Raw genomic sequence first — 26,308 nt, forward strand, 5'->3', positions numbered from 1 at the left:
GTTCTTCCATTCATTCAGCTGTGGGCTTTCTTTCAAACAAGGTCAAGTCATTATAACATATGACTTGAGTGACTAAGCAGCCAGAACAATCCCATATAGTCATACAGAAGTCAACAGCCACAGACTTACCCAATGAGCTCACTGTAGCCTGGCTCTCTGAGTCACTGTGGCGGGCTCTATACGATCTGCGGGGTTTCCTTCTGGTGGGGTCACAGGGTCAGACGAGTGGGAAGCAAAGTGACAATGTGAAAGGCTGGGACCAGCTTCAGTGAGGGGTGAATACTGTGCAGTGATGATGATTAAAACAGCAAGAGAGCATTTTCAGGTGCAAAAGTTCTCACTGTTGATGTTCAGGAAGAGAGGTTGAAGGAAACATTTCTGTGGTCAAGAAATACTTTTTGTTGTATCTGATGTAATCTCTGGTTTACAGGGGCAGTTCATTTAATATATTTCTTGAGTGTTTTGGACTGTAAACCGGATGACATGCAATCAAACCCAACACATTGATCCACGCAAAGTTATAACTCCAGGAGGGATAGAAAGCAGTCCTCCTTGACAGAGATGATAACATTTGAAGACACCTTTATTTTGCGGTTATGTGTGTCAGAGGGAAACATGAGACTGTAAAAAAAAAAGGTGCTTGTCAGAGGTGGATTTAAACGCTTTCTTTTGTGTAACTGGATAAGTAGCAGCCTGTGTGCCAGATGGCTGAAATAAACATTAGCCGACAGAAATAATAATATATTCACTTATGAATACTTTGTATATGTCGGCTAAAGTAAAAAAATGTAGGAAAAAAGGTTGTCGTTTGAACACATAAAAGTAACTTTAAGCCTTAGAAAGTCTTTTTTTGACTTTATGCAGGCCTCCAGGTGCACAAAGCGCCCTCCATCCTAAAACAGGGTCTTCAAGCAACCTTGCCGACCCTCCTGCCTTCATTCTGTTGTTTCTTTCCTCTACAACTGACAGGCCATACAAGCTCAGCGACATCCCCGAGGCAATTTCTACTAGTAGTTTTCCAGTCTAGTATATGTTGCCAATCAACTCTAAGCTTCTCTTGTTGTTGTGATTCTGTCTTCTGTCTTGAAGCAGATGATGTGGATTGCCTTGTTGTTGATGATGAAGAAATTCACCGTTGACACTGACTTGCTTTCAAAAAGGATTATTTATTAACAAGATACAGCATCTCCATGCTCGCCATGGTTCGACCTAGGAGAGACACAAAGCCAAAAGTGATCTCTGTTGAACATACAGAAACTTTGGTATTTATGGACACACCCCACAGGAGAACAACATGGAGACATCTGTTTCTCTTCAGGACAACCCCTCTCCATACAGCTGCGGGGGTTTCTGTCTTAGGTGTATGTATGTCATAAACTCAAAGGACAACACAGCACACAGGTCACAGATACAATCTCTTGTCAAGATGTCCCAGATACAATCACATGTACAGATGTGGTATTCACGCTCTTAAGGAGTGTCTCAGGTATTGCAGATATTTCAAACACTTCACAGATGCTGGCAGTCAGCCATAGTGTCAACAGTCACAGATTTCAGCTTAAGGAGATGGCACACCCAGATAGAAGTCTTCCCCTCTGACTTAATATTCCTGTCAGAAGATAGATAGATAGAATCTTTATTATCATTGTATACAAGGACACAGCGAAACAGCTGTTTCTTAGACTGTTTGTTCGTGTTTGGATGGTCCTGAGTCTGCTTGAGGGAAGGCAAAGAAGTCTGTTGCGCTTCAGGGTCCTCAGGAAAAAGAGGCGTTACTGGGCTTTCTTTATTATGCGTGAGGTGTTCAGGCTCCAGCTCAGGTCGTCTGAGATGTACACTCCCAGGAACCTAAAGCTGGTGACACGTTCCACCTCTTCCTGGTTTATGTGCAGACTGTTGTGGAGTGTTTTTTTTTGTTTTTTTCTGTAGTCGATAATTATTTCCTTGGTTTTCTTTGAGTTGAGGTGCAGGTTGTTGTTTTTACTCCACCCAGAGAATGTTTGGATCTCCTCTGTAGGCCGCCTCGTTGTTGTTGGAGATCAGTCCTACAATGGTGGTGTCGTCTGCAAATTTGAAGAAGGTGTTGGAGCTGTGGGTAGGTGTGCAGTCGTGGGTGTACAGGATTAGATTGAGGACGCAGCCCTGGGGTACACCGGTGTTGAGGATGATGGTGGAGGAGATGCTGTCTCCCTGACATGCTGAGGTCTGTTGGTTAGCAAGTCCTGGATCCACAGACGGAGGGGGGTTCCTAGCTGCAGTGTGTGCAGTTTGCTGACCAGTTTGCTGGGCTGGATGGAGTTGAATGCAGAGCTGAAGTCAACAAACAACATTGTGACGTAGGTGTTGGGCTGTTCCAGGTGGGTGAGGGCAGTGTGCAGTGTGAGTGAGATGGCGTCATCTGTGGATCTGTTGTCCTTGTAAGCGAACTGGTGTGCATCAAAACCAGCGGGAATGCAGGATTTGATGTGTGACAGTACCAGTCTCTCTATGCATTTCATGATTTCAGGAGTCAGGGCAACCGGCCGGTAATCATTCAGGCTTGAGATTGCCGATGTTTTGGGCACTGGGACAATTGATGCTGTTTTCATTGCTGCAAATAAAGTTTTGTTATGTTTTTATACAATGACAATAAAGCTTCTCTCTATCTATCTAAATGCCTTTTTGGCAGAGTCCCCTTTTTTCTTCTATTACCTATCAGCACAGAGATTTTGGATCCTACTGACATGCAGGGCCCTGGCTTATCCTTGAGAGAGTCGCGACTGCTTGTTATCCTTGCAGCCTGGACCCAAAACATATCAGTTTGACCTTGGAACATTCTGCATATCAACCATATCAGGCTGAGGAGACAAAACATGATGACTTCTGGAATCTGAGATAACTCTGAAGCCCACCACACCAATTCTGTTTTACTCTTCCATCTTCATTTCTTTCACTCTCAAAACCCCAAAAGAGTTCAGTTCTTCCCCAGAAAAAAGAAGTTCAATGCATCCATTATGTTGGATTTGGAAAGCTGATTTTTGCAGGATTTGATTTTGGAAAGAGTCATGTCCGTGTCCTAGGGTGCCGCTATACAGTGCTGCTCTTACTGAGCAGAACCTGATCCTCAAAGAAGACATGAAGAGAGCTCTTTCTTTGCAGATTCTTTACGACGCTGGAGGTCCAGTTACAAGTCAGTAGTGGTTTCTAGGATACCTGCAATACTACCTGAGACTGCATCAACTTCTTTTGCAAAGTAAGGTCACAGATGGCTGATCTTATTCAAGCCTCTTGGTCGTAACATATCTGAGACGTGTTCTGTTTGAGGATAGGTCAGAATTGGCAGAATTGTTATGTTCTTTGTTTAATTTGTGCACTTAACTTCACTTTAGATCCTCCTATGTGTTTTTCAGCCACATACATTATTGATCACTTATAGCTGTATCTGTAAGGCAAGGCAAGGCAAGGCAAGTTTATTTATATAGCACATTTCAACAACAAGGCAATTCAAAGTGCTTCACACAAGACATCAAAAGCATCATGACAGAGGAAAGAAAAGAAACATTAAAATAGAAAATTAAAAAATCACTGAAATTATTAAATCTGAAAACATGTTCAAATAAAAATAATTCAAATGAAATTAATTGAAATAAATGAAGTAAAAATATAAAAAGAGTTAAAAGTTACAGTGCAGAGTTAAAGTTTAAAATCTTTTTAGTTTACAATCTAAAAATTGTTTAATGAAAGGCAGCTGTAAACAGGTGTGTCTTCAACCTTGATTTAAAAGAGCTGAGAGTTTCAGCAGACCTGCAGTTTTCTGGGAGTTTGTTCCAGATATAGGGAGCATAGAAACTGAACGCTGCTTCTTCATGTTTGGTTCTGACTCTGGGGACAGAGAGCAGACCTGTCCCAGACGACCTGAGCGGTCTGGATGGTTTGTAATTAATCAGGAGGTCACTAATGTATTTTGGCCCTAAACCATTAAGCGCTTTATAAACCAACAGCAGGATTTTAAAGTCTATTCTCTGACAGACTGGGAGCCAGTGTAAAGACCTCAGAACTGGACTGATGTGATCCATTTTCTTGGTCTTGGTGAGGACTCTAGCAGCAGCGTTCTGGATCAGCTGCAGTTGTCTGACTGATTTTTTAGGCAGACTTGTAAAGACACTGTTACAGTAATCAAGATGACAAGTTTTTCCAGGTCCTGCTGGGACATAAGTCCTCTAATTCTTGATATGTTCTTCAGGTGATAGTAGGCTGATTTTGTAATTGTCTTAATGTGGCTTTTAAAATTGAGGTCTGACTCCATCACTACTCCCAGATTTCTTGCCTGGTCTGTGGTTTTCAGTCTTACTGACTGAAGCTGTGTGCTGACTCTGAGTCTCTCCTCCTTTGCTCCAAAAACAACAACCTCAGTTTTGTCTTTGTTTAGCTGGAGAACATTTTCGCACATTCACTCATTGATTTGCTCTACGTACTTACCCAGTGCTTTTATGGAACCATGGTTGCCTGCCGATATTGTACTATATATTTGTGTGTCGTCTGCGTAGTTATGATAACTTATTTTATTGTTTTTTATAATCTGAGCTAGTGGGTGCATGTTAAACAGAAGAGGCCCCAGGATGGAACCTTGGGGAACTCCACAAGTAATTTTTGTTTGCTCAGATTTTAAGTTACCTATAAACACAAAGAAGTCCCTGTCCTTTAAGTAGGATTCAAACCAGTTTAGTACTGTGGCAGAAACTCCCACCAAGTTTTCCAGTCGGTCGAGTAATGTATTGTGGTCAACTGTGTCGAACGCATCACTGAGATCAAGTAAAACTAAGACTGAGGTTCTGCCACTGTCTGTGTTTAAACGGATGCCATTAAACACTTTAACCAGAGCTGTCTCAGTGCTGTGATTTTGTCTAAAACCTGACTGGAAGACATCGAAACAGTCGCTCAATGTCATGAAGTTATTTAACTGTTGAAAAACAGCTTTTTCGATTATTTTACTTAAAAAAAGAAGATTTGATATCGGCCCTGTAATTGTTCATTATCGACATGTCTAGATTGTTCTTTTTTAATAGTGGCTTGATGACTGCTGTGTTCAGGGCCTGTAGGAAGACAACTGAGAGAAGAGACAGGTCTACAATTTGTAACAGATCTGGAGCCATGACTTGGGAAACTGAGGAGGAATTTAATTGTTGTATAATGTCCTCCAGGTTTTTAAGGTTGATTTGATTAAATTGTGTCATGGTGCTTAAGTTGGTTTTAAATGGACACAGCACATATCCTGATCCTGATGATGAGTTACTCACAGTTTGTCTAATTATCTGGATTTTTTTCAGTAAAGAAGGTGGGAAATGTGTTACAGGCCCTGGTAGAATGAAATTCAGATGCTATTGACACAGGAGGGTTTGTTAGCCTGTCAACAGTAGCAAACAGGGCACGAGCATTATTATTGTTTCTGGTGATGATGTCAGAGAAGAAAGATTGCCTTGCATTCCTCAGTTGTGAATTATAAATGTGAAGTCTCTCTTTGTAGATGTCATAATGAATCTGGAGATTAGTTTTACGCCACCTGTGTTCAGCTTTTTGACAATCTCTTTTTCCGTTTCTTACCAGTGTCGAATTTCTCCATGGAGATTTTTTCTTACCAGAGACAACCTTCACCTTAGTGGGAACAATGGAATCAATAACATTTGTGATTTTAGAATTGAAGTTATCTACCAACTCACTGACTGAGCCCCAGGACAGGGCAACTGTGGAAGAGGAGGTGTTTTCAGTGATACACCATTTTGTGATCACTTTTGTTTGAATACTTTTGTACACTGACATAGTACTCTCAAATAAAACACAGGAGTGATCAGAGAGGGCAACATCTGAAACAACAACCTTGGAGATGTCCAAGCCCTTTGAGATGATTAAGTCCAGAGTGTGCCCTCTGTTGTGTGTGGGCTCTGTCATGTGTTGAGTCAGCCCAAAGCTATCAAGAGTGTGAAACAGTTCTTTAGTCCCTCTGTCCTGGGGGTTATCAACATGGGTGTTAAAATCACCAACAATAATAATACAGTCAAAGTCAATACAAATCACAGACAGCAGTTCAGTGAAATCATCGAAAAAGTTTGCACAGTATTTACGTGGCTTGTAAATAATTAGGAACATGACTCTGGGGGTGGACAGAAGGGCCACATATTCAAAAGAAGCAAAATTTCCAAAACATAATTGCTTACATTGGAAGGAGTCATTAAACAAAACTGCAACTCCTCCTCCTCCTCTCTTATGCACTCTAGCCTCGCTTACAAAACTGAAGTTGGGAGGGGTTGACTCGATAAGAACAGCTGCATTGTTATTGTTAAAATCATTGATTAAAAATTATTTCCCTGCCAGTGATCTAATGTTTAGTAGAGCCAGCTTTAGGGTCCTAGAAGCTTCATCTGCTAACGTTTTTTGGCACAGGTTGTGGCTTAAAAGGAATGGATGCTAGGTTTGACAAGTTTGCAAAATCACATAACTGCCTTTTGTTTCTTGGCAGAGTCCCCTTTATTCTTCTATTACCTATCATCACAGAGATTTTGGAACCTATTGACGTGCAGGGCCCCGGCTTATCCTGGAGAGAGTCATGACTGCTGATATCCTTGCAGCCTGGACACCAAAACACATCAGTTTGACCTCTGAACGTTCTGCATTTCATCCTTATCAAGCTGAGGAGACAAAACATGACGCACCCGCGGAGGGACGGGAGGGACGGTACTTTTTAATCCAGCATTGACCAGCTCCTTCATCTGGTCAGTTAACTCCAGGTGGGGGGAGGAGGGAGATGATGATCTGATCGGGGTTCGAGGGGGCAAGGGTGGTGACTTCACAGGTGTTGGTGAGGGGGTCGAAGGTGGGTGGAGACCCCTCCTCTTGGTTCTGATGTCTCTCCTCTTTAGGTCTCTCCTCCTTCTTAGCAGACCGGTGGAATCCTGCTTCAAGACTTCAGATTGTTGTTTTGTGACATCATTTGACCCAATGTGCAGTATGACATTCTTCACATTTGGATGGTCAGCCATGCATGGCAGGATCCTTTCTGCTAAATCAGAGACCATATCTCTGGGAAAACACAGTACTTCTGTGTTTTTACTGCACATCCTTTGTACAGCTTTAACAGCAAAGTCACCCACAATCAGAGTCTCAAGCCCAGGCTTTAGCTTTCCCTGTAGCCTTTTACTTTTTTTTTATATGCTTTCAGTCCTTACCCTGGTGTCTGAGGATGGAGAACCAGATAAAAATCCAGGGCTCTGCAACAGAAGGGAATATCTGTTCTGTAGTTCCACATTCGTTTAAGAACCTTCTGTAAGAACCTTTTATTTTTTGTTTTCTAGTGAAAACTCTTTTTACTGCTCTGTTCTAACAGTAAGAAATATCCCTAACGTTCGAGTCTTTACCATTGAAAATGTAGTAGTGTTTTCTGACTAAACTACTTATCATCCTGTTTTCTATTAACAATGATCAAATCAATCACTGTGAATCGCATGGCGCTGAAAAGTAAACATCTGCTGTTTGGGCAGTAAGCAGTTCATTTCCTCAAACAACACCGAGGTGATGGCAGTCATTTAAAAAAATCGTTAGGGGGCCCTTTGCTGCGTGTCATCCCCCACTCTCTCCTCCAAACGTTTGCTGTATTTCTTTAGCTTTCACATCCAATAAAGGCAAAAATGGCCCAGAAACATAACTTAAAAAAAGAAAAAGGTAGTTACAGTCAATCTTCTTGCTGATGGTTTTGTTTGCTTTTGTAGCTCACACAAAGGCATTAAGTATTAATCTGAGTCTGTTTCAAAAACCCCAGAATAACTCCTTGCAAGGGCTTCAACAACCGTCAATATGAAGTTATAAAAGGTAACAGCTGTGCTATCAGTACTGTGAAGCTGTATTTATAGACAAAATGCCAATTTATTATAATTAGTAATATTACTACTATACCCTGCTAATTCCTGTGTGTGAATGTGACCTCCTCTGCTTCATTTGGAAATATTTGATTCTACAATGTAAAATTTGTCTTCCTATTTTCCTCAAGTAAAAAAAAAACATGTGTTTCTGCTAATAAAGTCACTAGAGTATTAAATGATGAAAACTATAGTGCTTAGATAATACAAATAATTAAAAACCAAATCACAGAGTGCTGAACATGAAAATTATATTTATGACTGCTGTTCCACATTTTATTTTTTTAAATTTTTTTAAAGATTTATTTTTGGGCTTTTGTGCCTTTAATGGAGAAATAGGACAGTGGATAGAGTTGGAAGTCAGGGAGAGAGAGAGAGAGAGTGGGGAATGCATGTGGGAAAAGGAGCCACAGATCGGATTTGAACCTGGGCTTCCCGCTTGGAGGACCATGGCCTCCATACATGCGTTGTTTTGCAGTCCCACAATTCAATTTGGCAAGACTCAACAAGAACAACAAGAACTACAGGCTGGGATAAGCCTCAAGCCTCTGCACAACAGATACTGTTTTACTTTGTACATTCCAGTACACTGCCACCCTCCCTCTGTCAGTCAGGTTTTTGCACTTCCATAAAATCCTATTTTTCCACACCACAGGAAGCTAGATAACATGACCTCCAGCTTGCTAGAATTGCTGAATGCTAGCCTGCAAACCAAATATAAACCAAACTTCCCTTCATGTTCTATGTATGTGACTTTCTAATTTTCACAGTTACTCTGTGGTTTTTGACAAGTACACTTGATGATAAAACAAGCAGTCTTAGCATTCTGCTAGTTTTAACGTCATGTCTTGAGACGGCTTCAAATCCAGTAGTAAAGCTGGGTGGGATCAGAAATGCAAAACTTTATACTAGAGGAGTGGTTAGTTGAAACACACTAGAGCAAAAAAGGTTAAAACTACAACAACGCTCCCTTACAGACACAGGAGGAGTAGGTGTTGGCTTTGATACTTTTACCCATCTCAACATAATCTAAGAGCAATACAGGTAATGAAAACACTGAATAGTTATATTTTTCAGAGAAATATTTTCCTTTAATCTTGTAGTGATAGGACAGTATTGATCTTTGTATGAATAACAGCCTTTTATTACTTTTAGACCATTAGTTTATCTTAGATGACTTTTTAAAAAATTCATCCCAAATGTTCAGACCAACTGTTGTATAAGAAAGCAAACAGAAGGCGCAGATATTCCAGAAAACATCTTCAATCCTATGGTATTTTCTAAGTAAAGTGTGTTGCAAAAAGTTCATCTTGCATCTTGGATTGATGTTGGTATCATTTCTAGGCATAAAATATGTAAAAATAAAATTTAACAAACGATTCAGTTGTCTCAACTTTACAAGAATCCTACAGAATCTCACAGCAGATTTAAAAGAATTGAACTTTGCATATTTGATTTATAACTGTTATATTTATCAATGGAAAAAACACATTTGGCACAAAAATCTGCTATCATCTGCCATACTCAAATAATGCCAATTTCAATGTCAATTGAATTAACGTCAAATTGTTTTTTGCATTTAATATTCTACATATGTCTCCGCTTGAAGGCATATTTGTGAATGCATGTTCATATGTGTTTTGGGTGAGTTGTGTTGCAGTAGCAAAAAAACCCCACATTGATAGTACATTTATTCTGCCTCTTGTTCTTCTATTTTAAATTAAAATGTCTTTTGATAAGGTAAAAGGGATACGTGCAAATGTTACAATTTGGTTGATTCAAAGCCAAAGAGCTAACTTGTGATTTCGCAGATGCAGTTAATAATCAACACCTGTTCCAAGACTTATCTATTCTCATGGACATTTGGTGTAGGTCAGTCGAGGAAACATTTTGGAGCGACCAGGTCAGGGAGTAAGAAGTGATCAGAGAAAAGCACTGCCAAGAAATAGTTTCCAGAGTTTTCCATTCCTCCAGACACTATCTGGATCAATGTTAGTCTTTATTCTGCATTTCTGAATGATTAATTAGCTATATATATATATGATATGTGTCGAACATAAAGTAGCTTTTGAGCGCTATTCAAAATAGATTTGCCCCCCACCATAACTTCTCACATCATATTTTACCTTCAAGCAGTGTTCCAAGGGCCACTTTTTCCTCTGAGGACAGTTTGTGTATAGAATTATGAACATAAACCACAGAATCTGTACATTTCTCCAACTTTCACACTTCTCTACCAAAACTACATAGTGCACCTTTAAATTATATATTATAACAACATTTTTACAATTAGCATTAACATTAGCATTTTAGCATTCTGCAGACAAAATATATAGAATTGCATCTTAAATCTCAGGGTCCTGCTTTTAGAAACAGACCTTTACAAATAAAACACATTTATGAAAGACACATTTTAATAACTGTATCATTCATCAACACCACAACACAATCTTCTGTAGCTGTCTTACTGGTTTAACTGCATGGTTTTTACTGAGGCTTTTACTGAGTCTGTTTTACTGAGTCTGTAACTGTTTTACCGGTTTAACTGTATGGTTTTTACTGAGCGTAAAATCATTTTTCATTGGTTTTTATTTTAATGGCAGTGGTATTGGCAATGTTAATTTATAAAAATTAACATTTTTTAATTTTCTGTCCATACCTTAGACACTAACGATGGCGGTGAATTGGCCAGGCCTGCTGTCCATAGGAGTGTTTTACATGATCGTACTGGGCACAGGTATCTGGGCATCCAGAAAGTCTAAACGGGAAGAGAAGAAGTGCACTGGAAACCGCAGTGAAGTAACAATGGTTGGAGGGCGGAACCTTAACATCTGGGTCAGCATCTTTACTATGACAGGTAGAAATATAACATAATAATATAATAATGGCAAATAAATCAAATTAATCATAAAAATCATCTGTTTTTCAGTGGTCTCAGAGAAATGTCTTTTGTATATGAATGCCTTTAATTCCATGAATTAACAAGTGATGAACATCATTTCATTACTTATCTTCCTCTTCGTTTGTATTTTTTTTTACATGTATTATTTTGCTTCACCTGATACTGCTAACACAATTGTTTTTGTATATTGTAAAAAACTATTATTTTTTTGTACTTTGATATCCTGAAAAAATTGCAAATAAAACCTTTGAATTAATACAACAAAGTGTACAGTCTAAACCTGCTCTTGTAGTAAAGTGTCTTGAGATAACATTTGTTACTAATTGGCATTATACAAATAAAGATGGAGAGATTGATTGATTTAGATTGAATTAAAGCGAGAGCTGTAACTTTATAGTAGAATATTGTTTTGGCTTGTCTGCCAGCCATAGGCGCTGTTTTCTCTCAGTATTTCATATGATCCAACACTGTGTAAAATGTCTCCTTGATGTTTTCTTTAAGCTAAAATGAAGGAAGGCCAGAACACTTACCCCTTAAACAATACAACCTTTGTTCTTTGATGTTTTGCAGCCACTTGGGTGGGAGGAGGTTATATTTTGGGAAATGCTGAAGTGGTCTACGATCCAACAAAGGGGCTGGTGTGGGCAACCGGACCCATTGCTTTTTCCATTAACATGATTATAGGTGAGTGAGGTCAAAAACATTCTTCTTTTCTAGTCTTCTGACTACTCAAAGTGCTTTTACACTGCATGTCACTATACCCATTCACACACTGATGGCAGAGGTTGCTATGTAGTAAGACCATCAGAAGTAACTAATCCCATTCATACACATTCAAACCCCACCAACGAAGCAGCAGGTGCAATTCGGGGTTGTGTGTCTTGCCCAAGGACACTTCAGACATGTTGCTACAGGAGCTGGGGATCGAAACCTCATCCTTCTGGTTGAGAGACGACCGACTCTACCAACTGAGCCACAGCAGCCCTTATTTGGATGCAATAAGATGAAACAAACAACTGCTCAATAAAAACTATGAATATTGACAGAACTTCTCATTCAAAATTGTCCACGGATGATATCTATTGCTAATTTGGTTATTTTTTAATATATGGGGCATTAACAAGTGTAAATGAAGACATTTACTTCTGGACTATTCGCTGTCTGTTTACATTCAAACTGTATGTTGAAGGGTTTTGTTTGTACTCTGGGAAAAATAAAAAAAATTAAAAATGTTCAAAGTTAAGATAAGGATTATTTTTTTGTGATTTCAGGTGCACTCTTCTTTGTCACACCGATCCGGTCAAAGAACTATGTCACCCTCATGGACCCGTTTCAAGAGAAGTATGGCAACACTGTATCCGCTGTTCTTTTCATTCCTGCCCTCATTGGTGATATCTTGTGGATAGCATGTATTCTTGGTGCACTGGGTGAGTCAGAAACACATTTTCTCTATCAATGACAACAACTTAGGTATTAAAATGGGCTACGTAGTCAATTATTATTAAATTGCATCAATCATATTTTATTCTTTCAACACCTGAGTTTGGGTTTGGAGAAACTTATGGGTGTCAAACTGTTTATGTTTACAGGAGGGACGGTAAGTGTGGTCATGGATATCTCGTCTCCACTGGCTGTGAGCATTTCTGCTTCTGTGGCAGTCCTCTATACGTTAATGGGAGGGCTGTACTCCGTGGCCTATACCGATGTCATCCAGCTCACCCTCATGCTCCTGGGCTTGGTACAAAAATTTGATTTTTGGGGAAATTCAAAGCAATCAAGGATGGTTACTAGCCTAAGATCCTCAGACAATTAATCTTACTGATTTTGGTTACTCCATGACTCTTGGTCTACCACCACATCAACATTCATATTTGTAGATTTTGGTTCAAAGCTTGAAAACTTGAAAAAGGCTTTCCAGGGAATGTGGTGCAGAAATCCACTCCCCACCTTAAATGGTAACAAACTCCAACCATTAATCTAAATGCAAAGTGCAAAAAAAATGTGGTTCCTCAAATTTCCACTTGAAGCTGGCAGCATAGCTTTAAGATTTCACAGGTACCCAGGCTATGCTAATGAACCAGCACCAAAAAGGAAGAAAGAAGAATTTAACATCATTGTGTTTTTTGTTAATTGGCAAAACTTCTTCATGCCTACGTGCTTAATATCAGAGCTGCTAAACATCAACTTGTGAGCATTGCCCTTGTTAGCACATAGACATCAATACTTGGCTCAAAGCACCACAGTTTATATTCTGATTTTGTAACTCTATATCTTGTTTCCAGTGGCTCTGTGTGCCTTTTATCTTGACAAGCCCCACCTCAGCTAACATCACTGTTGCTGCGGTCACCAAGTTGTACCAGGAGCCATGGCTCGGCACGCTGGAGCTGGAACAATCGGGTCGATGGATAGATGACGTTCTGCTTCTGGTAAGGGATATATTATATTAATAGCCAGATTACATATATTAAAAACATATCTTCTGTTTCACACCTCTTTAGTGGTCAATAGACGACATTGGTATAGCATAAACAACATTAACTAAAGTTTTTCAAGGACAGCTATTTTAAACCATTTCATGTTCATCACATTGTTAAATTATCCAGTAAATCCTGTCTCTTTTACTCTCAAAGGCCTTTGGAGGAATTTGCTACCAAGCTTTCTACCAGAGAGTCCTGTCCACAGCCACAGATGCCCAAGCTAAGATCACCTGCTATGCTGGAGCAGTATTATGCCCCTTCCTCGGCATCCCATCACTTATCATTGGGGCAGCAGCAGCATCTACCAGTACCTATTTTCAACTATCTTTTTCAAACCATTTAGTATATTTGGCAGTCAGTGTGGTCTTAATCTCCGACATGATCCCTCTCAAAGATTACTTTAAGACTCAAGTCTCATGGTGTTGTTTTATTTACAAGTGCTTAATGTCTGTCAGATTGGAACCAGACGACCTACGGTTCACCCAGCCCGTTTGAACAGGGCAAATCTGGTATGATCTTGCCAATAGCCCTTCAGCATCTTTGCCCCGTCTTCGTCTCACTTGTTGGTATGGGAGCGCTTGCTGCCTCTGTGATGTCATCAGTTGACTCTGCACTTCTGTCTGCTGCATCTCAACTGGGCCGAAATATATTTAAGAACATTATCTACAAACAGGTAACGCCTCACACAAGGTTTCTTTTGTGTGTATTTGTGTGTGTGATCTTGGTGGGTATTTAAAGTGGGCCAGAGCATGCCAATAACTGCTTATTGCTTGCATATTCAGCCTATATTTTCTGAATGCTGGGGTTTTGCTTCATTTTTTTGTCCCCTTTTCCTTGCAGATCCACGCTGCAAAGAGTGTCTTAACATTGGCAATTTTCTATCTTTTTCCTCAAAATACTTTTTTCTGTCTGTAGACTAGCGGTGCTATAGTTTAAAAGTCATGAGAAAACTTTTTTATTGATTAAGATCTGGTGCTGTATAAAAAAATACTGCTCGATTTCACAGCACTACAATGTGAAAACAATGCATAGTAAAGCTGTGATGGACTGCTAAAGAAATACTTAGCCTACATGACTTTGAGATGCTAAGATGCTGAAAACGACAATGCTAACATGCTATGAAGCAAGAGCCATGTTCAAGCTTTAGCTCGCTAATTAGCACAAAACACACATTCCCGCCTAGGAATAAGGGAATGCTACGAGCCTAAATCATTTAAAATGCTAATCTTTTGCTGAATTTAATGCTAACCAATTGACTAATTGATTGATCTCATGGTATTTTATGCGTGACGTTTACAGGTATTTTAGGCATGTGTCACTCCCTTGTTTATTTTAGAAAGTCAACAATGTGTTATAAACTGCATTTTAGTTAAATGAAAATTAACTCAATGGCTTATAGATTATTTCCTCTGTTTCAGGCATCAGAAAAAACAATTATTTTGGTTGTTAAAGTATCAATCTTCCTGTGCGGGCTGATGGGAGCAGGCCTGGCCATGACAACAAGTTCTATCCACCTTTTCTGGATCGTCAGTGCGGATGTTTTGTATTCGATGATGACTCCCCAAGTGACTTGCATCTTCTACTTATCAAAGTGGACAAACAAATATGGAGCCTTATCTGGTCTCGTGGTAGCAGTACTACTAAGGGCTCTGGTCGGGGAACCTGTGATCGGACTCCCTGACTTGCTGCCTCTGCCATGGGACAAAATACAGGACGACGGACACCGATATCGCTTGTTCCCCTTTCGCACTGCCATCATGCTCATTACCATCGGGACTATTTTACTAGTGTCACAACTTGCTGTGCGTTTGTGTGAGAAGAGAGGGAAAAGGGACGCTAAGGCAGACCCAAACTTGCATGCCATGGTACCACTCCGAATGGATGTAGAGGAACAGGAGAAACTGAATACAGAACAAAGTTGTCCTTGCAATGAAGCCATGAGTACAGGGACAAATGTTGAGGATTCGTTATAAGTTTTTAAGAAAGGATTTCTTCATGAAGGGAAACTAATCATTTCTGTGGACTGTTGCTTTAAGAGCAAGAGGTGTTTCATTTATTATTGTTTTATGAATATATGGATACTTTTACAAAAAAAACTGAACCAATACTTGTTGATTGAATATAACTAAAATTGACTTTTATATGTTGTTTTAGTTCTTTGCAGGTCTGAATTTTCCTCTAATTTAGTAGTTTATTTTAATCAGGGACAATGCACAAAATAAAATGAGTCTCAGAAGAGAAAAAGATGTTTTTTTTTACCAGATTTAGCTAACAAGCTCATTTCTATCTGGTCCTGGGTAAATGATGGCAAAAATAAATAAAGATCAACTAGCCATCTATACACACCAACGCGTCCACGCATGGGGAGGAGTTTTTGGCTGATTATGAAACAGACTGAAAATCATACAAATGCCTGTAGATGCCCTGCAAAAGAAAACAACCATCAGACCAAGACCGAGTCACCGGGTCAGTGTCAGATGAGGAGAGTCTTTGTTTACTTCTTCCACACTAAAACATTTCACTCACTGTAAATCTTTTGAAGTTAAATAGAAGCAAGATTCTTTTTTTACCCGCCATCATTCGTCCGCTGGGTTTGCCTAAACCAACACAAACCAAAAAGTTCCCTGCAGAAGCTTTAAGGGAGGGCATAGATTTGCACGTTATATTTCAACACTGGTGTAGCTTTGTAACTTGACCTGACTGTAAAGGTCTCAAGACTTTTAAAACTATTTCAACAGGTTCAACAGTACTCCTCATGCTGAGTCAGTAGAACTTAGTGTGTGTTTAATCAGTGAAGTACACTTTAGTTTTGGTGAAATAATATTTAATCTGCTGAATCATTGAATGAACATTGCAGCATGCACCCTTTGGCTTATCAAGTGAAGAGCAATTCAAGTTATGTTTGACCTTTAAGTGACCTTTATAAAGCAAATGTGCTCTCATCTTTACTGAACTGGGGTTTAGGCAAAATTTGAGCAGACATAAAAATAAAAAATAAAATAAAAAAAAGAGAAATCAAAACTATTTGCACAGGCATATTGTAAGATGAAAGCGGTTAAAAGTGTCCAATCCTTCAAAAACTGCACCTGGTATTCCTGAATGAAAGAAAGTCTGCTTGTTTATTTGACTTTGTCAAATTATAAACACATCATTTGAATCATGAACAATCAATCAATCATTATTTGAATAGTGCCAATTCATAACAACTGTTATCTCAAGACGCTTTATAAAAGAGCATATAGGATACTATGCAGGCAAGATTTTTCCTTGTTATTCCTCGTGTTCCGGTTGTCCACAGTTCCTTGCCGCTGAGGCGGGGTCGGAGCAGGCCGTGCATGAACGAGGATGCCGATTGTCTAGGGCAGGGGTGGGCAAGTGGCGGCCCGGGGGCCACATGCGGCCCCCATCAACCCTCAACGTGGTCCTCAGGTCAATTTTTACATATCAATGAATTGGAAACATGAAGAAAACATGACAAAATCTGCCATGAAATCATGAAAACCAGAAATATGTCCATAATAATATTTGATCACTGTTTTATGTTGAGTTAAATTTCAGACAAAATTGACTGTAATCATTTTTGTATTCTACAATTTGGTCCCCCGGGCAGTGAGAATTAAATGAATGTGGCGCTTGATGTGACCAAAGTTGCCCATCCCATGGTCTAGGGAAAGAACAATTTCTCTCATAGTATCTGTGGCTCACGTAAAATCCAAAAATTAACTCGGCACTAGATTTCTGTTTTAAAAGAGCGGCTTTGCATAAACTACCTTGCTCCTTTATGCATTCACTGAGCTACTCTACTTATGCAGGGAGCGTTTATTAAGTGTATTCATGTGTTTAAAAGGCTTACTCCTGATAATTACCCACACTGCCCGATAGATAAGATCAGAATATTTTCATCTTCTCATAACAAAACCCCAGCTTCTTCTTTCATTTGTGTGTTTTAACGTGCATTTTGTAAGTGTCCGCATGCCTGAATATTTTACCACACTTCAAACACTGGAACGACTTTAAGTTGGAGTGGATCTTCATGTGTTTTTTCTGTGCCCTCAAAGTATGAAACGCCTTCGGGCACACTAAACACTTGTAAGGACTCTCCCCTGTGTGTCTGCGCATGTGAACCGTCAAAAGGCACTTTGCTACGAAACCTTTCCCGCAGTGTTTGCACTTGTACGGACGCTCGCCGGTGTGATACCTCATGTGTAGCTTCAACTCCCCGGAGGAGAGAAAGGCCTTCCCGCATTCTGTGCACAGGTAGTTCTTCTCCCCGCGGTGCATCCGCATGTGTCTCGCGAGATGCTGGATTGACGTCTTCCCGCAAATGTGACACTTGTAGCGTCTCTCTCCTGTGTGTATGTGGACGTGCGCGCTCAGGCTGCCGGAGGTCTTGAACCCTCGACCGCAGTGCGAGCACAAATACGGCAGCTCACCCGTGTGGTTCATCTGGTGGACGTACAGGGAGGACATCGAGGCGTATTTCTTGTCGCACTTGTCGCAGTGGAACGGCAGTGTGTGTGTCTTCATGTGGCCCCGCAGCTTCGACACATACCTGAAGACCTTCCCACAGTACTCGCAAGGGAATGCCGTGCTCTTGGTCTCAGACGCGCACGTGTCTGCGCTCGCTTTCTTAGAGGCTTTATCCGTCTCTTCTTCTTTTGGCTGAAGTCTGCTGGGTTTTTGAACGGGATGCGCCTCCCTCATGTGCCGCATAAGACCTGTGACTTGGTCGTCAGAGTATGAGCACAGAAAGCAAGTCTGCTGTCCTAAAGGCGTATGATTGGTGGAATCTGAAAGAGGCAATTTTTATATTTCAGTTTTATATTTATTGGAATAAAGAGTGCAGATTTCTGTGTAATAAGTCCTGCAGTTTTTTGGTTGAAATGTAAAGTCACCATTGTTATATTTGAATATTTACTGCAGAAACAATGATCTGAAGACTGGCTGCTTACTTGAACTGTTTTCAGTGGTGAGCTCTTTCATTTCTTCATCTTTCAGCATCAGGACTTCATCTGCTTTGTTGCAGTCTTGCTGAGTCGGTGTAACAGCATTTGTGTTTTCCTCAACAGGCTCCTCGTCCTTGCTACAATAAAAGTGTCCATCGCCTTTGTCAACTGCAGACAAACCCTGTTGCTCTGAAGAACGTTCTTGGTTTGGTTTGGGAGGAAGAGAAAGTCTTGGCAAAAACATATTTCCAGTATGGGAACGATCTGTGAAGGTAGAAAAAACAAAACTCTCAACACACGTCATTTGATGAGCGGTGAACATTCGTTGCGAAGGGTCAAGATGTTAAATTGTCTGCATGTTAGTTTGAATGACATGGGGGCGGTAGTAGCTCAGTCTGTAGGGACTTGGGTTGGGAACCGGAGGGTCGCCAGATCAAGCCCCAGTGCGGACAAAAATATGAAGGGTCCTGTTTATGTGTGTGAGAAGCATGTCTCTAAAAAACAGAGTGTAAACCAGATTTTTTCTCAGGGATTAATAAAGTATTAAAAAAAAATATGTAAAGAATAAAGCTCCAGCAAAACCAGCAGCATTCAACTATGTAAGCGTACCATTCATAAAGGTGACGTAACAGCACGTTGTTCAGATGTCATGGTTGAATCCAGATCCTCATTTCATGTCAACACTCTGTCCTTGGGGTATCACATATATGTGGAAGTGGATGTGTGCCAATTGTATTTTGAGACATTTGATGTTTTTAAGAAGAAAAAAAAAGCCCATGCATGATGGTCCTTCTTAATCTACCCGTTTCTTCTGCTTTACACAAATAGGAAGAAGCTTAGTTTAAACATTTTGGTGTATTCCCATGAGCCAAGCCTGCTTCATGCTCTAGCTTCTGTCTCAAAAATGACAAACGTCACTTTGGAGTAAATGTTGGAAGAATGGTTTCTCTCATGTTTCACTAGATGATTCAGAGCAGCTGAGTTTCTTTTTCTTCTTTACCACCGCACAGTAAGAAGGCGACTCACATTTGTTGGTGAATCCTGATTGCTGTTGTTGAAAACTGAAGAGGGCTTTCAGCTCGGCTGGCTCCAAAACCAGCCGTCCACATTCCTCCATGACAGCGGGGGCAGAGCCGAGCCACTCAGCAGTCTGTAAAGAATGTGCAGAACACATCATAAACATGAACTCTTTATATTCCGGGCTCGTCATACAGTTACAGTACGTTTGGTGACTGCACATTCTAAATGTTTTTGAGTAATTCTGAACATGATCTGATACACAGAAACATCCTAGATTCAAACCGTGAAACAGCGTTAAATAACCAATAGTGTTCAGTACCTGTTTTATATCTGGAACAGGTAGAAGACTGTCAAGTCTAGAGATGAACTTCCACACTAATGTTTTTAATTTGGCTTCATACTGCTGGCCGTAATGGAGAGGAAAGACTTCCTGGAAGAAGAAGACGGTGAAATGTTAGTGAACCCGCCTAGTTGTAGTCTTTTAGAGTGTCAGAAAAATGAAACAAATGTCATATTTCAACCATATGTTGACTATTTTTATTTATTAAAGTCACTCAATGAAATCACTTGAATCTAGGTAACAGAGTTGAGAATGTCAGACCTTGAAGAACATCTTTCTTTCTTCTTTATCCTCCAGCAGTCTCTGAATGACCTCCATAAAGTTTGTCTTTGAATTTTCCAGCTCCTCTCGTTCCTGTTGAGGGATGACACATTCAACATATTAGTTTATTGAGATAGATTCTGTGTCCCTAGAGACCAATCAACACATTGCACTCATGATTCTGAGTTTCATCAAAATAAGCACATCGCTTAGGAAGTCAAAACAATCCGTCTGATATTCGTCTTCATGGTTTTGCATTTTCATTTAAAAAGGTGCAAACTGAGGTAGACAATGATGTCGACACATATGACACGGATGCTGACTGTACTTGTATGCAGAAATCTTTTTATTGACATGAATTAAAGCTAAACTATTGCTGAATGTTTGCTGATGACCACATTTCGGCCGATGCATTCTTCCTCTTTTTACTTTCCACGCAGATGCTTCCTGCTGAAATATTCCGTAATAAATTCAGTATAATGACATCAATAGATGCAGTCACTGCCACTTGTAGAGGAACTGGACCATAAAAACCATGAATCAAAACACTTTACTAACACAGGAAATTAGATTAAGAGCAGTGCGAATGACATCTCCAAAATCTAGATGTCATTAAATATAAATTAAACATCAAGAAGATATCCGTCTGGGCTGAGATCCTTTGGGAATAAAGAGGCAAAGGTGAAAAATCGAAGTGCATTCATAAAGGCTAGACTATACATGGCTCTCCCCTGGGGGGGTGGGGGGGAGATCAGTGCCTCGGGCAAAGTGAGCTGGACATGTCCTCAATAACCTTTCAAAGGACTACAAAGGTTAAAAGGGTAACTACAACTTCCTTTGGACTTCAAAAGCTGCCCTTTGACCTCGAATGCGCAGTTCGGCAACCTTTTCCTTCTGTTTTATTAGAAACATACAAGTCTGTCCTCCCAGCGAACCAATCACAGCATCAGTTCAGTGTCCGTCTACAGACACAGCTTAGCCATGCTGAGGGAACAAAGGTGACGTGTGGAGTGTCCTAATTTCTATTTAAATCTACTGCTGTGACCTTTGCTGTAATGTGAACTATTAAACAATCACTATTTTCTGTTTCCCTCTATGTAGAAAAAGCTTTTCAACATCACAAGTTTTCTTTTTCAAAACATACTTACATTCAAAGTTGCATTTAAAAATTACGAAACAGTAAAGCAATTTGGATCTGATACAAGACTCAACACTACACTGCTCTCAGTTATGTGCTCTGAAGCCATTTTTTTTTTAAATTCAGATACCTGAATTTGGTATTGAGTATTGATGACTGACCATTGAGCAGTGTGATGATCTAAAGGGAAATGACAGCTTAATACGACTAACCCTGTAGAGATGTGATTGCTATGGTTGTAGCATGATCTGGCTCCGGTCAAACCATTTGTAAAACATGAAACAAAAACATACCGAGAAAGAAAGCTAAACAACTTTCCTTTGTCTAGTTTGATACTCAGTCATATAAAATAAAGAACAACACTCATAAACCTAGGAATACATCAAATAATTTTTACCAAGTGCATATTTTTTGGAACATTTTCTTTCATGTCTACAGAAAAGCCTGAGATTTTTTTATTTTAAGACAATCTATGGTCGTTTTACTTTTGCTCATTTGATAATTTGGCTCCCATAAATAACAATATACACTGGAGAAGTTGTTATCTTAAACAAAGGGGCACCTCGAAAGGAGCTAAGCTAATGTTAGCCGCCGCTTGGCTTGTGCCTACCATGACATCAGAGCGTCAGAGAATCCCTGATTTTTTATGAAACATTACGTACATTCTTCACCAGCACTGCACTCTTATAATTTGCTATTCTGATGTTACAAATTACTTTAAAACATATATTTCTAGAACAACTCAAAAGTTAACACATAGAAGGAATTTGTCAGAAATGTAGCAACTCCTACTGTCAAGACACTTAAAAACAATAAACCTTATAGATATTAAAGAATCATATATAAAATATGGACATTTTCTTTGGAGTATGACGGGAGTGGCCATGGAGGCAGTACGAACATCTTGCTGCGTCGGCAGCTTTTATATGTATCTGAGTCACTCTAGCTGAGTTTAATATTCCACCAGAGCTGGAGACTTACCTCCTGATTACATGTGCAGCCAGTCGTGATGTTCTTAATGACCGTCAGGTGAGGCTGGATGCTCAACTGGTTGGCTGTGATCTCTCTGGCACACAAGTCCAACACCACCTGAAACAGAGAGCATACCAGGCAGTTCTAATACTGTAGATCTGCTGTTGTTTGTCTGACACTGTGTGTAACCTCAAAAAGGCTTTATGAAATGTTATATAGGAGTATATAGACTGGCTTAGAGAGTTGAAAATCTTAAAAGTTTGAAAACCACTCAACCAACCTTTAAAAAAAACAAAAAACTTGTTTTAGCTCTACAAAGAAATCAAGAAACAAAGAGATAACTGAAGAGAAAGACATGCATCGCGTCTTACCCTAGCCCTAAGTCGAAGCAGGATTTGTACTTTCTCCCTGGGTGTCAGCAGATCTGGAGCCAGCTCCGTCGCCACCCTCACCAGCTCCTCCACCTTCCCATAATGCATCACGTTACAACGCTGGACCACTTGCCAGGCGAAGCCACACATGAGACGCAGCGTGGGAACCAGGAGACACAGCGAGGAGACGGACAAGCTGCGACCTGCAAATGGGGAACGAGTCATGAAATAATAACCGTAATAATGTGAATTTGATGATTTATTTGATAGGACGTGTGCGGGGAGAGAGAGTGAAGGAATGCACCAAATGGTGTCAGAATCAGGGGTCAAACCGGCAGCCAGTCCAACATAAACGGGCTCACCGACCCAAATGTTTAACCCAATTTTTAATTGACTTGAATCAAGATGGCTGAATCCAACAGCAAGTTTTACAAGCTGTCATGTCAAACCAGCATGCTTCATATGTCTTTGCCCTGATTAGAGATTAATTTATTATCTTAAGAACCAACTAATTGTTAAAAGAAAATTGCAAATCTCCTCAAAACAGATCTCATAAATGAAAAAGCTGTTGCAGTTTTGTATTTTCATCTCTGCTGCAATTATCACCAAATGACTGTGGAGTCCTGTTGAGTCTGTCTGGAAGATAACTACAGCAGCCTCACTGAGATTTCTAAACAATATGTTGTAAGCCAGTGTGAAGTAGAAAACAACTTTTTTATCATTTTGGATTTTACCCAAGACTTCCACTGTGCCAGAAAGCTCTCGCTGTGACGTCTGCAGAAACGTCTGGTCTAAATGTCTGACTTCAGCTGCTTGTCTGGTTGCATGCTCTTGGTTTCCATAACTGAGGACTTGATCCATGATGGCAAACCAGTCCCCTTTTTGTTTGTTGGAGTCCTTCTGTTCCTTAATCCTTCTGTACTTTTCTTTCAGCAGTCCAATCTTTGACCTGCATTGGCTGGTGGTCTTATCAAAGCCCTGCGTGGCGAGGTCAGAGCTCAGCTGAGCAAACTCTCTCTCAGTTGTTGGGGCAGATGTGAGCTGCTGCTGGACGCTCTGCTCTGCCCAGCGAGTGAGCAGCGCTCTGACTTCATCTGATGTCCAAACAGCCTGCAAGGAATCTGTTAAAAGCAATGTCACCTGTTATTATACAATCACAGACTCACAGTGAGTCAGAATGTTTCAAGTAACGTACCTTTCTCGTGTTCTTCTTCTTCTTCTGGTGATTTAGTTTGTGACCGCACAACAGATGAATCCACTTCCGAAAAAGTTCCCGCACACTGGCCGAGGACTCCATCCAAAATAGCAAACCACTCGCTTTTAACGTCCCCGTTTGGCTCTGTCGCCTTGGTTCTTTTGTACTCTTCTTTGAGGCGGTTCACTTTCATGCTGCACTGATGTGCTGTCTTGTTGAAGCCCACCATTGCCAGCTCACTGCTGAGGTACTTGAAGACTTGACTCTTTGTTGCTGTGTGGAGAAGCTGTTTCTGAATGTTGGGTTGTGCCCAGAGGGTCATCAGCACTTGGACTTCATCGGGCAGCCACGAGGTTTCATCTGTAATAGAACGAAGGAAAATAGAAGGAGGAAGTCTAATTTATAACGAAGGAGATTTGTGTATAGTGAGTGGCTCTTCAATTATTCATCTAATGACCGACTCTTCTCTCAAACAGGGCAATACTCAGTGAAACATTGACCATTGAGTTGTTTCTCTTGGTGTTTTTTATGAACAATAAAATGCAAGGGGAACTGAAAAAGAGGAAGCTTCTGAACTGTATCGTTTACACAATAAACCCTCATGTGCTTCACTTTTCAGCTGATGTGTTCTCTAGCAACACCTGCTGTGGGCTGCTTGAACTTGCCTTAAATGAAAAACAGAACTGGTGTGAGCAAAATGGAAACAATCCTCAGAAGATGACTTCTAGTCCATCTAGTTGGTTATTCTTTTAGTGTTTGGTTTTTACTTACCGTCAGCGGTGACATCCACTAGAGGGTTTGTCGGACTGGGCAGTGAGAGCGCTGTCGTCTCCGAACGTCTCGGAGCGGCAGCGTTGGAGCCGAGGACGTCATCGATTATGGAAAACCACATCGTGCGGCTTCTCTGCTGCTCACTGTTTTTCGTTCTTCTGTAATCCTGCTTTAGTTTTTTGATTTTCTCCCTGCACTTCTGCGGCGTTTTACTGAACCCGAGGGATTCCAGCGCGGCACTGAGGCGAGCGTACACTTGATTATTTCTCACATTGAGGAGAAGCTCCCCTTGAACCGCAGGATTTGCCCAAAGTGTCAACAACGTTTGGACCTCCCTTTTTGACCACCGCGAATCTGTGAGAGCAACAGATTAGGATTCATGTAGATAACTAGGTACATTTTTTTTTCAAAGGAAATGTATAAAAACTTTTACGAAATGAATTAAAGTTGAGTATAGTACAATAGTTTAGTATTGTGTGAACACATAGCTTTGTTTTTCCTCAGGCTGTATCCCTCTTACGACTTGATTTGACTTGCCTTTGAGTGACGTGCGCAGGGCAGCGGACTTCACTGACGTGCTCGTGGACGGAACGTCAACATCTTCCACTTGAACGATGTAGAGACCCGGGTCTTCTTTGGTCTCTGTGGGCGAAGGCGTTTCTTCTGCTGACTGAGAGGTCGTGTAGGAGTTGCTGCAGCTTCCGGGAATTTCTGTTTTGATGGCTAAACCTGCGAGAAGACAAATAAGACGGGTTTTCACCAAGTTCACACTTTGTGGCTACACACCACAAGAAGATTTGTAACAATTTAAAAGGAAATGATATCGCTTTATAAAAAACTCAAAACAGACCCACACTAGTTCCGCTCTCCTATAAATATTAATTTTATACTGCATTCTTATTTTTATTGATCTGCATAGGACACCATAATAAGCGAGGACGATCATTATTTTGTTGTTATTTTCAGACGGATTGTTAAAACAAGAATGTTCTTTACAACAAACAACCAACAATGACCCAATTATATTTACATCATTTATAATTTACATTTAAATACACACCAAATAAACCTCTTGAAGCAACACAACCCCACATTTTATTTGAATTTTTCAGCTTAAATGTTTTTTTTTTTTAATGTTACCTGTCATGCCAGTTGTGTTACAATCAGGACCTGCACAAAGTTAGGATGTGATAAAGAAAGAAAGAAGAAAAGGAGGGAGCTGGCTCGGGCATTTGACCCCAACAAGTGCCGTACTTTCAGTCAGCCCCAAAGGCTGATGGGAGCGCAGGCAGAGGGAACTTATGTTTGAATATATGCTGCGTTAAATCCTGGGAGGCCCTATTCACGGGGGCCTTTCAGGGGCCCAGACATTTCTGCGGGCAGGCGTGTTCGCAGAGCATGCATTAAGCTAAATATGTTCATTTTCTATTAGAATAATGAAGAGAACTTACTTGTTTCCTGGTCAGAAATCATGAACTTCTGTATCATGGCGGCTGGCAGTACATGGTCTTCTCTGCTCGCTGGCTCTTCCCTCATGATAGAGTCCAAAGCATCGTACCACTTGAAGTTCTTTTTGATATCCCAACTTTCTTCACTGTGTTTCTTTGTCTTCCTGTATTCAAGTTTCAGCTTCTTGACCTTGTCTCTGCACTGTTTTGCAGAACGATACATCTCCATAGCAGCCAGTCTCCTGGACACCTCTCCATAAACTCTCTCATTTCTAACAGATTCCCCCAGGCCCACCTGAATCTTTTCTTCAGACCACACTTTGAGGAGTTCCTGAGTCTCTTCATCAGTCCAGTTCACGTGGAAGTTCATGTCCTTTTTTTTTTCTCTTTCTCTTTGGTCAACACACTAACAACACTAAAGAAAACTGGTGAGTAGTTCTCCTTTTTTTTTTTGTTTGTTGTCAAAATGGCGCTCCTTCCTCTCGTCGCCTAAATGACGCCCTGTTATTCTAGCCAATCAGACGGCTCTTACGTAATACATGGCTCGGTTGAGGGCGGAGCCAGGCGGAGATGGAGGCTGT

At 40.4% G+C, this 26,308-nt stretch overlaps 3 protein-coding genes across 5 annotated transcripts; 1 reads left to right on the plus strand and 2 right to left on the minus strand.

The window, feature by feature from the left end:
* The first annotated feature begins 8,426 nt into the window (after positions 1-8,426).
* On the plus strand, positions 8,427-15,610 carry LOC132956589 (high affinity choline transporter 1-like). Of its 3 annotated transcripts, none has more exons than XM_061030113.1 (9): positions 8,427-8,450; positions 10,551-10,743; positions 11,359-11,472; positions 12,060-12,215; positions 12,378-12,526; positions 13,071-13,214; positions 13,419-13,572; positions 13,721-13,938; positions 14,684-15,610. In XM_061030113.1, the coding sequence occupies exons 2-9, from the start codon at positions 10,560-10,562 to the stop codon at positions 15,236-15,238; spliced, it is 1,674 nt and encodes a 557-aa protein (XP_060886096.1). In that variant the 5' UTR covers positions 8,427-8,450; positions 10,551-10,559; the 3' UTR covers positions 15,239-15,610. The 3 variants fall into 3 exon arrangements, with proteins under 3 accessions (XP_060886096.1, XP_060886094.1, XP_060886097.1); XM_061030111.1 differs by lacking the exon at positions 8,427-8,450 and adding an exon at positions 8,824-8,930; XM_061030114.1 differs by lacking the exons at positions 8,427-8,450; positions 11,359-11,472.
* A 700-nt stretch (positions 15,611-16,310) lies between these two features.
* On the minus strand, positions 16,311-23,181 carry LOC132956479 (putative zinc finger protein 66). The gene is made up of 8 exons (XM_061029969.1): positions 23,048-23,181; positions 22,314-22,516; positions 21,952-22,059; positions 19,833-19,925; positions 19,551-19,661; positions 19,238-19,361; positions 18,218-18,475; positions 16,311-18,055 (listed from the first exon to the last, which is right to left on the minus strand). Exons 1-8 carry the CDS (start codon positions 23,172-23,174, stop codon positions 17,199-17,201), a joined length of 1,881 nt encoding a protein of 626 aa, XP_060885952.1. The 5' UTR covers positions 23,175-23,181; the 3' UTR covers positions 16,311-17,198.
* A 1,564-nt stretch (positions 23,182-24,745) lies between these two features.
* Positions 24,746-26,194, minus strand: LOC132956791 (zinc finger and SCAN domain-containing protein 29-like). Its single transcript, XM_061030421.1, has 2 exons — positions 25,731-26,194; positions 24,746-25,008 (listed from the first exon to the last, which is right to left on the minus strand). The coding sequence occupies exons 1-2, from the start codon at positions 26,095-26,097 to the stop codon at positions 24,746-24,748; spliced, it is 630 nt and encodes a 209-aa protein (XP_060886404.1). The 5' UTR covers positions 26,098-26,194.
* Positions 26,195-26,308: the final 114 nt, after the last annotated feature.

This window comes from Labrus mixtus, chromosome 22 (genome assembly GCF_963584025.1).
Source record: "Labrus mixtus chromosome 22, fLabMix1.1, whole genome shotgun sequence".
NCBI lineage: Eukaryota > Metazoa > Chordata > Actinopteri > Labriformes > Labridae > Labrus > Labrus mixtus.